General features: G+C 39.4%; 1 protein-coding gene across 2 annotated transcripts in view; it reads left to right on the forward strand.

Annotated features, from left to right (window-relative positions):
• SNX6 (sorting nexin 6) overlaps positions 1–18,047 on the forward strand; it is a 54,645-nt gene that overhangs the window by 6,258 nt on the left and 30,340 nt on the right. For both annotated transcript variants that reach the window (XM_082647926.1, XM_082647927.1), the window contains exons 3-7: positions 3,537–3,641; positions 4,492–4,602; positions 6,379–6,500; positions 8,460–8,583; positions 17,293–17,388. In XM_082647926.1, coding sequence (XP_082504052.1) covers positions 3,537–3,641; positions 4,492–4,602; positions 6,379–6,500; positions 8,460–8,583; positions 17,293–17,388 — 558 coding nt within the window. The remainder of the gene's footprint in view (positions 1–3,536; positions 3,642–4,491; positions 4,603–6,378; positions 6,501–8,459; positions 8,584–17,292; positions 17,389–18,047) is intronic.

Raw genomic sequence — 18,047 nt, forward strand, 5'->3', positions numbered from 1 at the left:
ATTCCACTGCAGGGGGCCTGGGTTCCACCCCGGCTGGGGAACTAAGATCCTGCAAGCCGTGCGTCATGACCAAAAGAACAAAAACAAAAAAAACCACACACTAAATTTACAGTATGATATTTTATTAAATCTAAGGCACAACTGATTGGAAGACATATTTTCCAGTGCTTTAATATGCTTTAATAAGGCATACGAGAGAATTTATCAAAGAGTTAGAAAGTAAGAAGTAGAGGAATAAAAGCAAAGGAGGGAACTTCTGGGGCTGATGGAAATGTTCCATATCTTAATTATGGTGATGATTACAGGGGTGTAACCTACATATTTGTTTAAACTCTTCGAACTATATACTTAAAATCTGCAGTTCATTATATGTAAACTATACCTAAAAAATAAAGTACAAGACCAAAAGTGGTAAATGTATAATACAGTAATATTATTTATTGATAAGTTACAATTTTAAAAACCCAGGGGTTTTACTATCAGACAAAACAAAGCAAAAAAAGGGGAACAGTGTATTTGGTATAAAAGGATAACGAAATGGAAGACAGAGAAATATTTTAATAATTTAAAATAATCTTTAATTGGAAGAAAAAATAACAGCCCTTCATATGTGGAAATCCTGAAAGGTGTGTTTCCAAATTGATGGCGCAACGGTTAAAAAAAAAGAAAATAAACCTGAAAGTTAAAATATACTTAGAGATATGAAATCTGGCAGAAATATTTTATATAATCATTGAAAAGAAAATATTAGCAGTTGAGATGAAGTTTTGACAGAATGTAAAGACAAGGACAACCTGGAAAATCTAGGCCAGTGTTCCCAAGTACGGCTTTTAAGGCTCATTCTGAAGATTCTGTTTTGATACGTCTGGGATAGGGCGTGGGATTCTGTATTTTTTAACAAGCATCCAGGTTGAGTCTTATGAGTTGTGTCTGAAAAATCCTAGACTAGGCAGTGAAAACAAGAAATGGAGAATTGCTAAGGTTATTATTCCAAAAACCACATGATAAATTTATGAGTTTCCTGTGGCTGCTATAACGAATTACTGCAAACCTGACGGGTTAACACAACAGAATTTATTCTCTCACAGTTCTGCAGGCCCGAAGTCTGAAATCACTATCACTGAGCTGAGATCAAGGTGTTGGCAGGGCCATGCTCCCTGAGGCTCTAGCGAAGAATTAGTTACTTATCTCTTCCAGCTTTCTCGTGGCTGCCTGCAATCCTTGGCTTGTGGCTTTACCACTCTAATCTCTGCCTCCGTAGTTAAGTTGCCTTCTCTTCTTTTGTCTGTGTCAAATTTCCCTCTGCCTCCTTCTTATAAAGATACATGTAATTGTATTTAGGACCCACCTGGATAATCCAGGATAATCTCCCCATCTTTTTTACCATATAAGGTAACATTCACAGGTATTTGGATATGGATGTCTTTTGGGGAGCTGTAATTCATCCCACCACAATAAACATCTTAAGAGTGGCCTGAATGTGAGTAAAGAGAAATAAGGAAACAGATTTCTTAAATTAGAATTAAGGTAAGGGGTTAGAGAACAGGTAGGAAGGACAGTTTGAAGACATAAGACTAAATAAAAGCAAGAAAACCAAAGAACAAAGTACTCTCTGTTTCCAATACTTCAGAAGCAATGAAGATAGTTGGAAAATGAAAAAGAATACTCCTTTGTAATTCAGAACAACCTTTAAGTTCATTTCTTTTATCAGACAGTGGGCTACATGTAGCATTGAGTACAATAGCAATTTTTTAAACATTTTAAAATATTTTTATGTAAGTTTATAGTATTAACTTTTAAAAATATGATTACTGATTGAAATTTATTTTAATGTAAACTTATTAAAGTTATCAATAAAGTTTTCATTAAAGGCCATGCAATTTAAATAGTGATTAATTTCTTCTGTGACTCTTAAGTTAGATTGTATGTAATGGTATTTATTTTTTAAAAACATGTCTAGTCAATATAGAACCAAAAGAGCAAAAATGAAATAGTATGTTACTTTCATTACTAATAAACAACCCTATTTAATGGAAAACTTCACAAAATTCATCTTTTAATAAATCGCAAGATTCCTTAAAGGCTTATTTTTTTCCTATTTATAAAAGTAATACATGCATATTGTGGAAAGTTGGGAGAATAAAAGAATATACAAAGAAGCAAATCCACTGCAACTCACATTTTGTTGTATTTCCTATAAGCCTTTTATGTATGCATTTTTTTAACATCTTTATTAGAGTATAATTGCTTTACAATGGTGTGTTAGTTTCTGCTGTATCACAAAGTGAATCAGCTATACGTATACATATATCCCCATATCCCCTCCCTCTCGCGTCTCCCTCCCACCCTCCCTATCCCACCCCTCTAGGTGGTCACAAAGCATGAGCTGATCTCCCTGTGCTATGCGGCTGCTTCCCACTAGCTATCTATTTTACATTTGGTAGTGCATATAAGTCCATGCCACTCTCTCACTTTGTCCCAGCTTACCCTTCCCCCTCCCCGTGTCCTCAAGTCCAGTCTCTATGTCTGCGTCTTTATTCCTGTCCTGCCCCTAGGTTCTTCAGAACCATTTTTGCATTTTTTTTAATGTAATTGAGATCATAGAATAAACAGTTTTGCTTCCAGCATTTTTTCCGTTTACATTGTAATTGAAATTTGAAACACTAATGACTAGGTAAGATTCCAAAGTCAGTCCTGGCTTTTACAACTAGAGTATTTGAAGCAAGCTACTTAGTTACACTTTAAATATTTCATATCTTTGCAGCTGGCTGAGACTTTATCTTTTAGTGTGTTTGCTTCTTTTGTAAATCTCCAAATTACCCAAAGATGTTAGAATGTTTATTTGTTTAAAGGGGAAGAAAAATGGATGAAATTTAAGAATTATAAGTAGAATTATGATTAGAATTATATGTGGAGAACTTTTCTCATAAATGGGTAAATAGAAATGGGTGTATAGAGTAAAAATTAATTTAGAAGAATTAAAGAGTACTGTAGAGTAAAATTTAATTCATATCACAGGAGTTAATTATTGAGTATTATATGTTGTATTTTTAGCATTTTACATATACATAATACATATATGTAATATATTTAATTATCATTAATAGTTTTATTGTATATTCCTGAATTAAAATAAGCAATAGAGTTTAAATGATTGGCCAATATTCTTTTTATTATTTTTCTTGTTCTTAAAGGGAACACTTGAACTTTTAAAGGACCATCTTCTTGGAAAATAGTTTACTTTTTGGGTGAAACTGTAATAATGTTTAGCACATTGACTCATACAAAGCAAAGTGTAGTTGCATGGTGTAGAATGAAAATTGGTTAAGATAATAACATAACCAAAGCATCTCCCCCCAGATAGATAGATAGATAGATAGATAGATAGGTACAGATATAGATAGAGTAAATGAACTTGAGTACTTTTTAGATTTCAGATTCTTTAGTTTCGTTTTTGCATTGTCTTATTGTCTGGGAGAAGAATTAAATTGTATAAAAGCCTACAGAATTTTCATTGAGTTATTTTCTTTTTCTAGCTTAAAGCAATAAATGTAGATCTTCAAAGTGATGCTGCTCTGCAGGTGGACATTTCTGATGCTCTTAGTGAGAGAGATAAAGTAAAATTCACTGTTCACACAAAGGTAAATGGGATTTTGTACTTCTGTTATTTTAGTTATTGTGCTAATGTTACATATGTAATAATATATTGACTAGAATTTTGGTTTTGAACATAATCAGTAATTCTATTTTAGTTTATAATTCACTGCTGTTATTTTAACAAAACGTTTTAGGGAAGTGTACTTTTTAAAGATTAACATTTGAGAATTAATCATAGAACTTAGACATAGTACAAATTTAATTTTCTCTAGACTTTAATATCTTTTACCATTCTTGTTATTTTCAGTTTTGGTACATTCCTTCAGTTAAATTACTGTTGTTGTTTTTTGTGTTTTTTTTTTTTTGTGGTGCACGGGCCTCTCACTGTTGTGGCCTCTCCCGTTGCGGAGCACAGGCTCCGGACGCGCAGGCTCAGTGGCCATGGCTCATGGGCCTAGCCACTCCGCGGCATGTGGGATCTTCCCAGACCAGGGCATGAACCCGTGTCCCCTGCATCGGGAGGCGGACTCTCAACCACTGCACCACCAGGGAAGCCCTAAATTACTGTTTTAACAGACTATTTTCTTTTTAGATTTCAGTTCTCAGGCACATTTTCAGATTGTGATCTATTTTTCTTTGTCTGAATAGTTGAGTTTGTTATATTTATAGGATAACTTTGTAATGGTAGAAGTACAATATAATAAGAGGCTGTCAGCTTATTTTCTCAAAGATCCCAGGATAATTTTGTCTGGGTGTCTCAGGGTTTTCATAATAGAGTGTAAAAGCACTGAGAATCTTTCATAAAAGACTAATTTTAAAAAATAAGGTATAAAATGTTAAAAGTGTTTTTAGTGTAACTTCGATTTTTATTTGAGAGAATCTCTTTCTTTGCAGAGTTCATTGCCAAATTTTAAACAAAACGAGTTTTCAGTTGTTCGACAACATGAGGAATTTATCTGGCTTCACGATTCCTTCGTTGAAAATGAAGACTATGCAGGTTACATTGTAAGTGTTGAGGTTCCATTTTAATCCCATTTTCTAGGAGCTTTTTAGATACTTTATTATGTGTTGAAATCTTCTTTTGCACTTCTAGTGAACTGAGGTAGTTTTTTTTAAATTGCCAGCTACAAAATGTAATTGACTACCACTTTTATCCTGAGTTGTCTTGTTTGGGAGTGTGGGGATATGGATACGTTATTCCCCCTCATTTAAACTTAAATTCCTACTGTTTATTAGAATAGAAATGGGCTTGTCCTAGGGAGTAGCTAAGGGGGTATTACAAACCATACTGGTCTTGAACCCTTAGGTAGACAGATGCTTAGAGTTGGAGGGCTCCTTAAGAGATTATCGAATATAAATATGCACTGGGTGTTGTGCCTCAGCTGTTGACCACAGTCAGATTTCTGAAGTTTAGTTTCATTTGATTTCCTTGAAATCATCCTGACCTCGCCTGATTCCACCTTTATCCTTGTGGCCCCTCCTTCTCAATCATTTGTTTTTTTTTTCTTTCTACAAATTGAGTTTGGTGGACAACTGGCAGTACTTTTTCTTTTTCTTTTTTTCTTTTTGGTTAATTAACAGTTTATATAAAGGATACAACTCAGGAACAGCCAAATGGAAGAAGAGATGCATAGGATGAGGTATTGGAGTGGGGGGTTGACAGATAACTTTCATGACCTTTCCAGGATGTTGTACCACCTTCCATTTTCCCAGCATGTCGATGTGTTTAGCAGCCTGGAACCTCCTCCTATTTCCGCCTTTTTTCCGTCATCTTCTTGTGTGATGACATTTTCTTACTACTTTTTTCTCCCATAGACTAAACACTCATCAAAGATCAAGACTATGTCTTATCTATCTTTATATGCCAGTTGTTCAGTATCATGCTTGGCACATAGTAGATGCTGTGTGCAGGCATCAATGAATGTGTGCTGATCTGTATTTGATGCTTCCTTCCCTATTGCTTTTCTTGGTGTAATCCTTTTCTTCAAGTCATTGTTATTTTAACTTTCCGCTACTTAACCTTTTCTTCCTCTTACTTGCTCTGTTTGCTTTCCATCATTTCCCCTTAACAGTTCCTACTTGTAGGCTCTTCCTCCTACAATAAGGTTTTTCTTATATCCTTCCCTTGAATAATATGTCTCTTCTAGATCTTATATTTTTATTTAAGGTAGTGCTTACTTACCCACTTACTGTGGGTGAATAAGATGAGTTTAGTCATTAGTCTGTATCTTGTTCTCTTGTTTTTAAGTCAGTGCTTTCTGCCTCTGGTACACTCTAATCATACCATTTACATACTTTTGAAAAATAGTATACATATTTGCTACACATTTATTTAGTGTGTACTCAAAGCTTAGTGCACATAGACATTTGAGGACTCTAGGTTGCCACATCTAGAATCTGCAGACTAAAGTTCTGGTACTGTTCTAACACCAGAAAATAGTACTCTGCTCTTGTTTCTTCCTTGGTGTAAAGGATCTCAAGGATCTTAATTTCTAGACTTAATCAAATTCTCTAACCTTAATTGGGATATTCCTGGTATCCAGTTCATTCAGGATGACTTTAGCTCTCTCAGACAATAGTCTTTTATGGTGGCAGTAGTACAATTGCTGCAAGAAATTAAAGTCTTTAAAACTAGTGATTTGGGGGACTTCCCTGGCAGCCCAGTGGTTAAGACTCCGTGCTTCCATTGCAGGGGGCATGGGTTTGATCCCTGGTCAGGGAACTAAGATCCCGCATGCCGTGCACTGTGGTCAAAAAACTAGTGATTTGGTTCCATTACAGATCCCTCCAGCACCACCAAGACCTGATTTTGATGCCTCAAGGGAAAAACTACAGAAACTTGGAGAAGGAGAAGGGTCTATGACAAAGGAAGAATTCACAAAGATGAAACAGGAGCTGGAAGCGTATGTGATTTTTCTTGTTAATTGTGCTTATTTTAGTGCCTTTTTTGTTTTGTTTTTGTTTTTGTTTTTTTGCTTTCTGATATCCCATCCTTTCAATCATTTCACCACATTGACCCTTTCTGGAAGATACAGGTTTAAGCCATACAACCAGTGTTAATGGTCATGATCAGAGCCTACAGGAAAATTATAGAATAATTGTCTGCACTTTAAAATTCTTTAAATTACATTTTTAAATAAACTCTGAAAATTGAAAACAGGGGATCCAAAAGTTTATAAAAAATAGTAGAAAGGGAAATAATGACTTTTTTAAAGCACAGTGTAAATCTTTTCATTTGTTATTTACAAGGCCTTAGTCACTACTCACCTGGTTCTCTTTTTTTGACAAGTGCATACTACCAAGACTGCTGTTTCTCATAGCAGTGTGCACTGAGCAACTCTGAATATATTCTGCTTTCTTTTTCAAAAAGTGTGTGTGTGTGTGTGTGTGTGTGTGTGCGCGCGCGCGCGTAATTTTCCCCCTCCTCTTTTCTCTGCCTGTGGCTTCTGGCTGAAGGGAAAAGGATAGGAGCAGAGAGAGAATAGAGAATAGTTTTTTAATGTTTTTTATTAAGTGATTACTAGTTTCATATATACTAGACATATTAAATCCTTGAAAAAAATTGAGATAATTTCTATTTCATTTTTAGCATATTTGCTGAAAATACAGTTTTTCCTCTTTTATTAAACATTCAAAATAATTTTGGATTTGCTATATATTGTTTTTCTGTATTTTGAGAGTTATACAAGGAAATAACTTTCCTTGCATTATCATCACGTTCATCACTCTTTTTCTGGTCATTTCTCCCCTTTGTGCATTTCCTTTTCTCTTCTTGCACTGAATTTCAGTTTTTAAGCATATTTTCACAGTGCTACTAGACTCCTTCAGATGCTAAACTCTTGACAAGATAAATTAACAAAGTAGGTCTTCTTTGTTAAAGTGTAAGTGACAGATATTTTAAGAATTCTGTCCATACTGAGTGCAAGCAGTAGTCTGATAGCAGACAGATATATAATTCTATAGTTTATAAGGCTGAAAGCTGGAAATTAGCAGAGCACATTAATATTGAAAGAATCAGTGGTTTTCCAGTGGCCCTGATCATGATTCTTTTGTGGTCTGGTTAGGGGTTGGATAACAGAGAACCTTGGGTTTATTCTCCTGCTACCTCCATCCTCTGCATCCTTCTTTTTTGTCTTCACTGAATGACTACCCTCACAGAGATCAAACTTCTCCCAACATTGGTCCTGCTGGTTTGCTGGTATGTAAAACTTATCCTCCTTGCACGTAGTTGAAGCAAGAATATTGGGCCTTTTCCTTGAGTGTTTTTTCGAAACTGACGTGTATTACTATATGATCGCTGTGATTCACTGATGATAGTAAAATATTTTAAACACAATTCTTCAATTGTAATGGCAAAAATTAGTCTCTCCATGGTGTGTTTCTTTCTTGTGTGCTTGGGTCATTAGATGAAAATAGTTATTAATGTTGAAAATATGATTACTGATACTGAGGTTTGGTTTCTGACTTTTTTTGGATGAAGGTGTTCAAAAACAGTAATTATCTAGAAATTGAATTATTAAAGTTGTACAGTATAATTTGTAGTATACTTTCTCTGAAGCTAAAAACAAAAACCCCTATAGTTACCTTTAACATCAACCTGCATAGGAAGAAACGTTCATAAAACCTAAAAATATTAACATTTAAATGTAATAAATACTATTAACTAGCATGAAGTCTTTTCAGAGCTGGGTTTTATATATTGAATATTTCATTAACAGTTCAACTAAAAGCTTTGTTTACATGGATTATATCTTTGTATCTCTAATTTTGCATTTAGAATAATTCAAAGAGTATTTGCTGAAAAAATTGTTGCAGATGTTTTTCTGCAGTATTTTACCTTTAATTTTGTGTATTGTTTCTAGTGAGTATTTGGCAATATTCAAGAAGACCGTTGCAATGCATGAAGTATTCCTGTGTCGTGTGGCAGCACATCCTATTTTGAGGAAAGATTTAAATTTCCATGTCTTCCTGGAATATAATCAAGATGTGAGTATTGATCAAAGTAGTGATCAAGGTTTATTTTTAAAGCATCATTGGAAAGAGTAGGGAGTTGTTAGAAAAGGCTTAAGGCCTTATAAAAACATTTTATAAAATGTTCTTATTTTTCAAGCAGTTTAAAATGACTCTTTTTCATGGGACCTCCCTCATCAATATATTCTCCAATGACATTCATGATTCTGCCCAAGGTCTCAGGGCCAACAGGAATTTTGACTGGTGCACCAGAATCCAGGACTTCTGGCCTCTAACCAAGCCTTCTGTACCATCCATGGCAGTGGTCCTTGCTGTGCTCTCACCCAAATGCTGGGCCACCTCCAAAAGCAGCCTGGTCTCCCTGCCTTGCACTTCCAGGGCGTTTAGGATGGGTGGCAGTCCCTCATCAAATTGGACATCCACCACTACACCAATGACCAATGACCAATGTGCCCAGTGGCGGCGCCTGCCTTTGGCGAGGGAGATGTTTAAGCAGCATTGTCTCTGGCAGGCTGGAGCGGCTCCCAGTATGAGCTAGGCTTGGGGTAGCGGCGCTGAAGGGCTGAGTCCCTGAAAGGCCCCAGAGGCCGGGGCAACGGCCACACGACCCACAAGACCCAACATGGCAGAGCCCGGGGCGGGGCTGGAATTAAGAGCATTTGACTTTGACACCTCGCCTCCCAGTCAAGTGAGAAAAATCCCTGCTGGGTTCCTCATCTCAGAAAAGAGTCTTTTTTTTTTTTTTTTTTTTGCGGTACGCGGGCCTCTCACCGCTGTGGCCTCTCCCGTCGCGGAGCACAGGCTCCGGACGCGCAGGCTCAGCGGCCATGGCTCACAGGCACAGCCGCTCCGCGGCATGTGGGATCTTCCCGGACCGGGGCACGAACCCGCGTCCCCTGCATCGGCAGGCGGACTCTCAACCACTGCGCCACCAGGGAAGCCCTCAGAAAAGAGTCTTTTAGATTCAACACAAAATGTGATGCTATTATCGTCTGGAGCAGAATGCCATCCCTAAGTCCCTCACATCTCTAGGTGGAGCTGAGATGCTGGGCAAATTCACGACTCTCACTGATGTGTTAAGGGCTTAGATCTTGATCAGTCATCTTAAGTTATTAGTTGTAGAACAGTGTTTTTATGCTGTTGCATTATATAAATCTGATTTCTTTATTCTGGTGTGTAAATATTATTTGTTGGTATAAATAATTGGTTATATCAGTTTACTGATTTTACTCATCTGTAAATCCTGAGTCTCTAGAAAAATATATATATACATAAAACTTACTTGATGCAAAAAAAAATGATTCTTTTTCAGTGATAATGCACTGTTTCAGTAGAACTTGAGTGGATTAATGTTTTAGATGATGGTATATTATGTTATTACTGGAATATTGATTTTCATCCTGAATTGTGAACTTCTTAAGAAATAGGGTTATTGGGCTACCCTGGTTGCACAGTGATTAAGAATCTGCCTGCCAACGCAGGGGACATGGGTTCAAGCCCTGGTCTGGGAAGATCCCACATGCCGTGGAGCAACTAAGCCCGTGAGCCACAACTACTGAGCCTGCGCTCCAAAGCCCACAAGCCACAACTCCTGAAGCCTGCATGCCACAACTGCTGAAGCCCACATGCCACAACGACTGAAGCCCATGCGCCTAGAGCCCGTGCTCCTCAACAAGACAAGCCACCGTAATGAGAAGCCCGCACACTGAAACAAAGAGTAGCCCCCGCTCACTGCAACTAGAGGAAGCCCACACGGAGCCAAAAATAAATAAATAAATATTAAAAAAAAAAAAAAGAAAAGAAATAGGGCTTCCCTGGTGGCTCAGTGGTTGAGAATCCTCCTGCCAATGCAGGGGACACGGGTTTGAGCCCTGGTCCGGGAAGATCACACATGCTGTGGAGTAACTAAGCCCATGTGCCACAACTACTGAGCCTGTGCTCTAGAGCCCACGCTCTAGAGCCCACAAGCCACAACTACTGAGCCCGCACACCACAACTACTGAAGCCCGCGCACCTACAGCCCATGCTCCACAAGAGAGGCCACCACCATGAGAAGCCCTCACACCACAGCGAAGAGTAGCCCCCACTCGCTACAACTAGAGAAAACCTGCGCACAGCAATGAAGACCCAACGCAGTCAAAAATACATAAATGGGGCTTCCCTGGTGGCGCAGTGTTTGAGAGTCCACCTGCCAATGCAGGGGACATGGGTTCGTGCCCCGGTCCAGGAAGATCCCATATGCCACAGAGTGGCTGGGCCCGTGAGCCGTGGCCGCTGAGCCTGCGCGTCTGGAGCCTGTGCTCCGCAGCGGGAGAGGCCACAACAGTGAGAGGCCCGCGTACCACAGAAAAAAGAAAAAAAGAAAAAAAAAAGAAATAAATGAAAATTTTTTAAAAATTATTTTTAAAAAACGAAATAGAGGTTACTAAATTTATTAATGTTCTTAAATTTGAGTTTGGAGGCTTCTGAAGCCTTATGGAGAATTCCAGAGAAGTACTTGAGGTAAAGAATTCAATACTACTTTTGGGTTAATCATGGACTCTTGATCTGTTTAACCTGCCTTCTTCAGTGCTGATTGCTCCTACTTTTCCTCCCTCCCTCCCGGCCTGAAAACTCTGTTATAATGCAAAAAGAGATTTGAGGTGGTTGAACTTTGATCAGTTTCTTCATTTGTGGTGCTGGAAAAACTTTTCAGTGGACGGGTGATATAGATCTTGGGATCTATATTTGGATGACAAGATTAACTCATAATTTTAGTAGAAAACAAATGTAAACATAGTGGTTTGTTTGCTTACAAGTCAACATCAAGATCAAAGAATTTTGTGTATACAAATTTTCCCTCTTGGTTTGGTTTTAGTATCTGTGACAATAAAACGTCCTAAGTCTAGCAGTAGAGAAAACTTTTAAAAGGGTATGGAAGTGTAACTCAAAATGTAGCACTTTAGCATGGGTACTCTCACAAGCATAAGTGTAGTATGTGGTACTGGCCTGTGGTCACTTAATAACTAGGAATTGTAAAGAATGCTGGCTATATTGTGAATTATAAGAGTCTAAAAATGATTCATGAATAGGGTTGCTAACAAACACATGATAGAATGCTGTCATCACTTTTTTACCTTTATGAATTTGTTTATGCTGGCCTTTATCATGGCCTGGGCTAAAACCTTAACAATAATTTGGTAGAGCAACATAGGTGTAAAGTGAGGCATGGTGGTACCAGCACAAGGCCACCTTAGTACTCAGGCTCCAAGTACTCTATCCTGTTGCCACAGCCCTTGGTACTATCTGAAATTATATATCTGTATTTATTTACTTATTTAATTTTTTTTTTTTTGTCTGCGTTGGGTCTTCATTGCAGTGTGCATGCTTTTCTCTAGTTGTGGAGAGCAGGAGCTACTCTTCATTGCGGCGCATCGGCCTCTCATTGCAGTGGCTTCTCTTGTTGCGGAGCACGGGCTCTAGGCATGTGGGCTTCAGTAGTTGTGGCTCACAGACTCTAGAGCGCAGGCTCAGTAGTTGTGGCTTGCGGGCTCTAGAGCACAGACTCAGTAGTTGAGGTGCACGGGCTTAGTTGCTCCGTGGCATGTGGGATCTTCCTAGACCAGGGCTCAAACCCATGTCACCTGCATCGGCAGGCGAGTCTTAACCACTGCACCACCAGGGAAGTCCCTATATCTGTATTTAAAAAATTTGTTTATATATCCATTATCTATCTCCCCCTACTAAAAAGTAAGCTCTCTGGGAGTAAGACTTGAATTTTTCACCATTGTATCCTCACTATTTTAGAATTGTGCCTGACCATTAAGATGTAAAATTAATATTTGTTAAAATAATAAGTGAAAGATTATTAAGTGTTTAGTTCACCTTTATAAATAGCTTTCATAAATCCTAGGATTTCATAATTTTTTTCCCACCAAGGTAGATTTATTTTTTTCCTTACAGTTTTTTTAATATATTTGTTGTTGTTTTTGTTTGTTTGTTTATGGTTGCACCAGGTCTTAGTTGTGGCACATGGGATCTTTTTAGTTGTGGCATGTGGACTCTTAGTTGTGGCATGCGAACTCTCTAGTTGTGGCATGCATGCGGGATCTAGTTCCCTGACCGGGGTCGAACCCGGGCCCCCTGCATTGGGAGCACGGAGTCTTAACCTCTAGACCACCAGGGAAGTCCCTCTTCCTTACAAATTAATATGTGCTTAATAGAGATTATGATGATGATGCATTTTAGTAACCCTTTTAATATCAGCAGATGGTTGTTTTGGAGAAAGCCTAGAAAGATGGACTGGAAAGTGTTTTGCAAATATTTTTTAATTAATTAATAACAAGTATGTTAACAGGTTGTAGAAGATCATAGGCCCACAATTAAAAGGTTTTTCTCAACCTTGTCTCTAATGCTGTTTCTCAGATCTTTACTCTGTTCAGTGGTGCTGGAAAAGAAATCTGTCTGTGCTGTTCTACTATCTGAGCTTCAGAGGGTCATGGGACTGATGAGCTGTTGAAATAGAGTGAAAGTGTCTTGAAGTCTGAAAAGGCTGTGGGACATTTGGAAGGCCTAGAAAATCTTGTTCCAGCATTTAGTCTTATGAGAAATGGTCACTGCTATAAGGAATGATTGCCTGTAGTATTGCTTTCCTTATGTAGCTCTGCCCCTTCTGTTTCTGCCCCTTCTGTACCTATAGCTTTAGTCTGCTTAGCAGTAGATTGAATATCTTACCTATTCAACATCCTAATCTTCATTCGTTTCTTCCTGCCACATCAGTGACCACACCCAGGACCTTGTCTCACCTCTGAGTTCTTTTTTCTTTTTTTTTTTTTAAATAAATTTATTTGTTTATTTTGGGCTGAATTGGGTCTTCCTTGCTGCACGCAAGCTTTCTCTAGTTGCGGCGAGCTGGGGCTACTCTTCGTTGCAGTGCATGGGCTTCTCATTGTGGTGGCTTCTCTTGTTGTGGAGCACGGGCTCTAGGCACATGGGCTTAGCAGTTGTGGCTCGCAGCCTCTAGAGCACAGGCTCAGTAGTTGTGGCGCTCGGGCTTATTTGCTCCGCGGCATGTGGGATCTTCCCGGACCAGGGCTCGAACCCATGTCCCCTGCATTGGCAGGTGGATTCTTAACCACTGCGCCACCAGGGAAGCCCCACCTCTGAGTTCTTAAACCCTAATATTATAGACTTCAAACATAGCCTTCTGTCCTCACAGCTCCCTTTTTCCCTGTTCCCCTTATAGTAGTTCTTTGACTCACTGCTGCATCTAGACCCTTGACCTCTCCTGCGCTTTGATCCTGTCATTAGCCCTTTTGTCTTTCTCATCTCACGTAGAGTGCCTGCTCTGTTCCTTATAACAAGGTTATGACTTTAGACAGGTCTCTCCCATTTTCCATTAAAGCTGATTTCAGTAATTCTTCTTGATCAGATAGTGGCCTTGTTCACAGAGTGTGGGACACCAGTCAGAAATCAAATCCCTGAGCCGCCTGCATCCCCGCAGCCTTCAACCACCTTGGTGGCCACACTCATTGAATAGCTTCTTTTCTTTTTTACTTTCTCCTTTCCAATCTCGATTCCTTTTTTTCCTTTGCTTGCCTAACTGCCCTGACTAGAACCTCCAGTACAGTATTAAATGGAAGTGACAAGAGCAGACATCCTTGATTTGTCCCTGATCTTAGGGAGAAGGCATTCACTGTTTCACTGTCAGGTATGATGTTAACGGTGGGTTTTTTCATAGATGCCATTCGTCAGCTTAAAGAAGTTCTTTTCTATTCCTACTTTTTTGAGTGGTTTTATAATGAAAAAGTACATCTGTTGAGGTGATCATGCAGTTTTTGTCCTTTATTCTATTAATGTGGTGAAATACATCATGCTTTTCCATGTTGACTAAGATATCTTTCTAGCTATGCTGGCTCCCATGTACTTGTGGATCTATGGGAATGTCTCTTGATGTGTTTTCATCTTAACTCTAAAGCTACTTCCCAGTCTCTTTCATGGGCTTTATCCTCCATATATCCATTCATTTAAATCTGATTCTTCCACGGTTCCTCACTGAGTTCTCTAGAAGTCTAAAAGTTCCTCTAGACTTCTAATTCTGTAAATTCTAAGTCATATCATCTACTCCTGTGGCTCCATCTACTCTAATATGCTCTTAAGTTAGAAATCGATGGGAACTCCCTGGAGGTCCAGTGGTTAGGACTCTACGCTTCCACTGCAGGGGGCACGGGTTCAATCCCTGGTTGGGGAACTAAGATCCCGCAAGCTGTGTGGCACAGCGAAAGGGAGGGAGGGAGGGAGGGAGGGAGGAAGGAAGGAATCTGTATCACCCCTGAGTCCCCTTGGCATTTTACCCTCAGCTGCACTCTTCTTTACATTCATGCCTCCTTTTGTATTCTCTATATATCTCGAAGAAGGTGTCACTACCTCCCAGTCCCTTACACTGTGAAAATTACTCAGGATTCCTACTGCCTATTCAGGAGTCACCAAGTTCTCTCTGTTTTATTTTACTATATTAGGAATGTGTCTGCATCCTTCCATCACTAGACCTAAAGATTAATCCTGACTTGCATAATCTTTGCCTGGGTTTTCGAAGCAGTCCCTGACTGGTCATTCAACCTCCAGTCTTATCTTTCTCAACCCCTCAGTCTGTATTAAGTTCCTTGGGTGCTCCCCTAGTGCCCCATGGATATCTTTAACACTATACTCCTCACACTATATGTAATTATATGTTTACTTCTCTTCTGTCCTCCTCTGCACCATAAGTTACTTTAAGAATAGGGACCATCTCACCTCTTAATCGTCTTAATATTCCTAACACCCAGCAACAGTGCATGGTTATAGTATACATGCATTATGGTTTGTTAAATGAGTGAATTAGTGAAATAATTAATATCAAAAATTCAGTAAAAAAAAAAAAAAAGAAAGAAAAAAAACCTAGAGTGCTTTGGGAGGCCTAAGATAGAGCAGTGAATTCTAACTGGGAATTTGAAAGGGTTACATGAAGAGATGCCTTTTAATTTGAATGTTAAAGTCTGAATAGAATTTTTGGTGGGGGAATTCCCTGGTGGTCCAGTGATTAGGACTCCGAGCTTCCAATGCCAGGGGCCCAGGTTCGATCCTGGTCAGGGAACTAAGATCCCGCAAGCTGTTCAGCATGGCCAAAAATTTTTTTGAAAAAAGAATTTTTGGTGAAAGAGGTATCATTTCAGATGCAGAGGAACCTAAAAGCTCAGAGGTTCTTTTGAGAACAGTTTGGAACATAAGGCTCTCTAGGGGTAGAGTGGTAGGTGGAAAGGTAAGTTGAACCAGATTTTTCAAAGTATTGAGTACCGTGCTAAGGAGATTGGCCTTCATTCTCTGAACATTATGAAACTTTGTAAACTTATTAAGTTTACAAAGTGTGATGTTGGAAAGTTATCACAAGCAGCAGAATGGATTGGGTGGAGGAGATGAGGGATGTTAACTAGTAGTCCAATGTAGTAGTCTAGGCAAGAGGTAATGAGGACTTCTACAGGACAGTGGGAGTGGAAAGGGACACATTTCAGAAATTTGCTGGTAGAATTTGAGCTGTGAGAGAAAGAAAGAAATTGTAGATTACTTCAAGATTTTTAATGAAAGGTACAGGGCTTTAGGGAACATACGAGAATCTGAGAGACTGGTTGGATGGGGCGGGGGGCGGTGCATGAATAGGGAACCGGAAGAGGGAAAACTTGGAGATTAGACTATAATGAGTACTCTTTTAAGATTTTTCTAGGGCTTCCCTGGTGGTGCAGTGGTTGAGAGTCCACCTGCCAGTGCAGGAGACACGGGTTCGTGCCCCGGTCTGGGAAGATCCCACATGCCGCGGAGCGGCTAGGCCCGTGAGCCATGGCCGCTGAGCCTGCGTGTCCGGAGCCTGTGCTCCGCAATGGGAGAGGCCACAACAGTGAGAGGCCTGAGTACCGCAAAAAAAAAAAAAGATTTTTCTAATGTGGGGTTAGCAGAATCTCTGTGTAAGGATATGATGTAGGCAATTGGAATTAGGATCTAAGGTTCAGGAAAGAGCTTAGGGGTAGTGAGAGAGATTTGTGAGTCACTAACGTAAAGGTGGGCATTGAAGCCATGGCAGTAGATAAGGAAATTAGATGGGATGTTCCTTCATGGGGTCCCTGGTGCAGCAAGTAGTAAAGTCAAAGAGCTAGCTGCTTCTCACCTTTGCCTTTAGATATACCATTCATGCCAGGCAGAGTCATCTTTTGTGTCCTTTGTATCATGAGTTGCTGACCCCAAAACAGGTGAGGAGATGATATTTGGATGGATTTGGAGTGAAGAATTTTCAAAATGTATTTTTAGAGCTTTTACAGAATCATATGATGGTATATTGTACTCCAGTAAATTGTGCATGTTCAAAGGAACTCCTTCCTGAGTTAATATTTAGTTGACTTTGTATGATATAGTAGTGTTTGACGAAGTATGATGAGAGGGTTACTTAAAACAAAATTATCAAATATACTTATAAAATTTGGGAAAGCTAGGCCTTATTGTAGATCAGCTGAACCTGAATCTTTGGGAGTAAGGCCAGATTCCTCTTTAATGTCCCCAAATTTGAAAACCACTGATATACGTGATGAAATTGCCACTTTATTAAGTTTAAAAACGGGGTCCTTTTGAGATTGCCATTTTGATATCAGAGAATAAAGGAGGCATTAACTTCTCATTTGTAATCTTAAAAGAAATGCTAACTTAAATTAACCTTTCTTTCAGTTGAGTGTGCGAGGGAAAAATAAAAAAGAGAAACTTGAAGATTTCTTTAAAAACATGGTTAAATCAGCAGATGGAGTAATTGTTTCTGGAGTAAAGGTAAGACTTTAATTAACAGAGGTGTTGGTTTGAGAATTTACTTCTTCTAAGAGGGAGACAGATTGAGATTTCAGATGTGCGGACGATTATATTAGAGTAAAAGAGAAGTTTGGATAGTAGACTTCTTAGGCCTGGGAAACTGGGCCCCTCGCCCTGGGTTCCTCAAGAGCTCCCTTCTCTAAGGGGTAGTAGGTCTGCAGGTCCAAGTGGATTTGCCCACCCAGAGCCCATGCCCCTTTCCTCCAAACCAGACCATTCTCCAGGTATCTAGAATCCCGTATTTCCTTGCCCAAATCCCAAGCCTTCTTTCAGGTCCTGCACGGGCTTTTTCCTTGAGTTCATCTGCCAGTGGGTAGACTGGGCTGCTGGTGGCTGTCCTCCACAGGTGGTCAAGGAGTAGAGGGAAGGCACAGGGCAGAAGGTCAGTGTGCAGGGTGGAATGAACGTCCAGCCACGTGCACGTGAGGTCCCTCTGGGTGCCTTACAGAGTCACAGGGTGGGGCACAGAGGGTCTGCCTCCATTTGTACACTTATCCAGTTGGCCTTACAAATGTTAGGGGCAGACCTGGGTTCAGATTTGGAGTTAGAAGAGCTCAGTTGAGATTTTGGTTTCGTCTCATAGTAGCTACAGGACCTTGGAAAAAGTCACTTTCTTTCTC

The sequence above is a fragment of the Grampus griseus genome (assembly GCF_964374135.1).
Source record: "Grampus griseus genome assembly, chromosome: 2".
In the NCBI taxonomy this organism is placed as follows: Eukaryota; Metazoa; Chordata; class Mammalia; order Artiodactyla; family Delphinidae; genus Grampus; species Grampus griseus.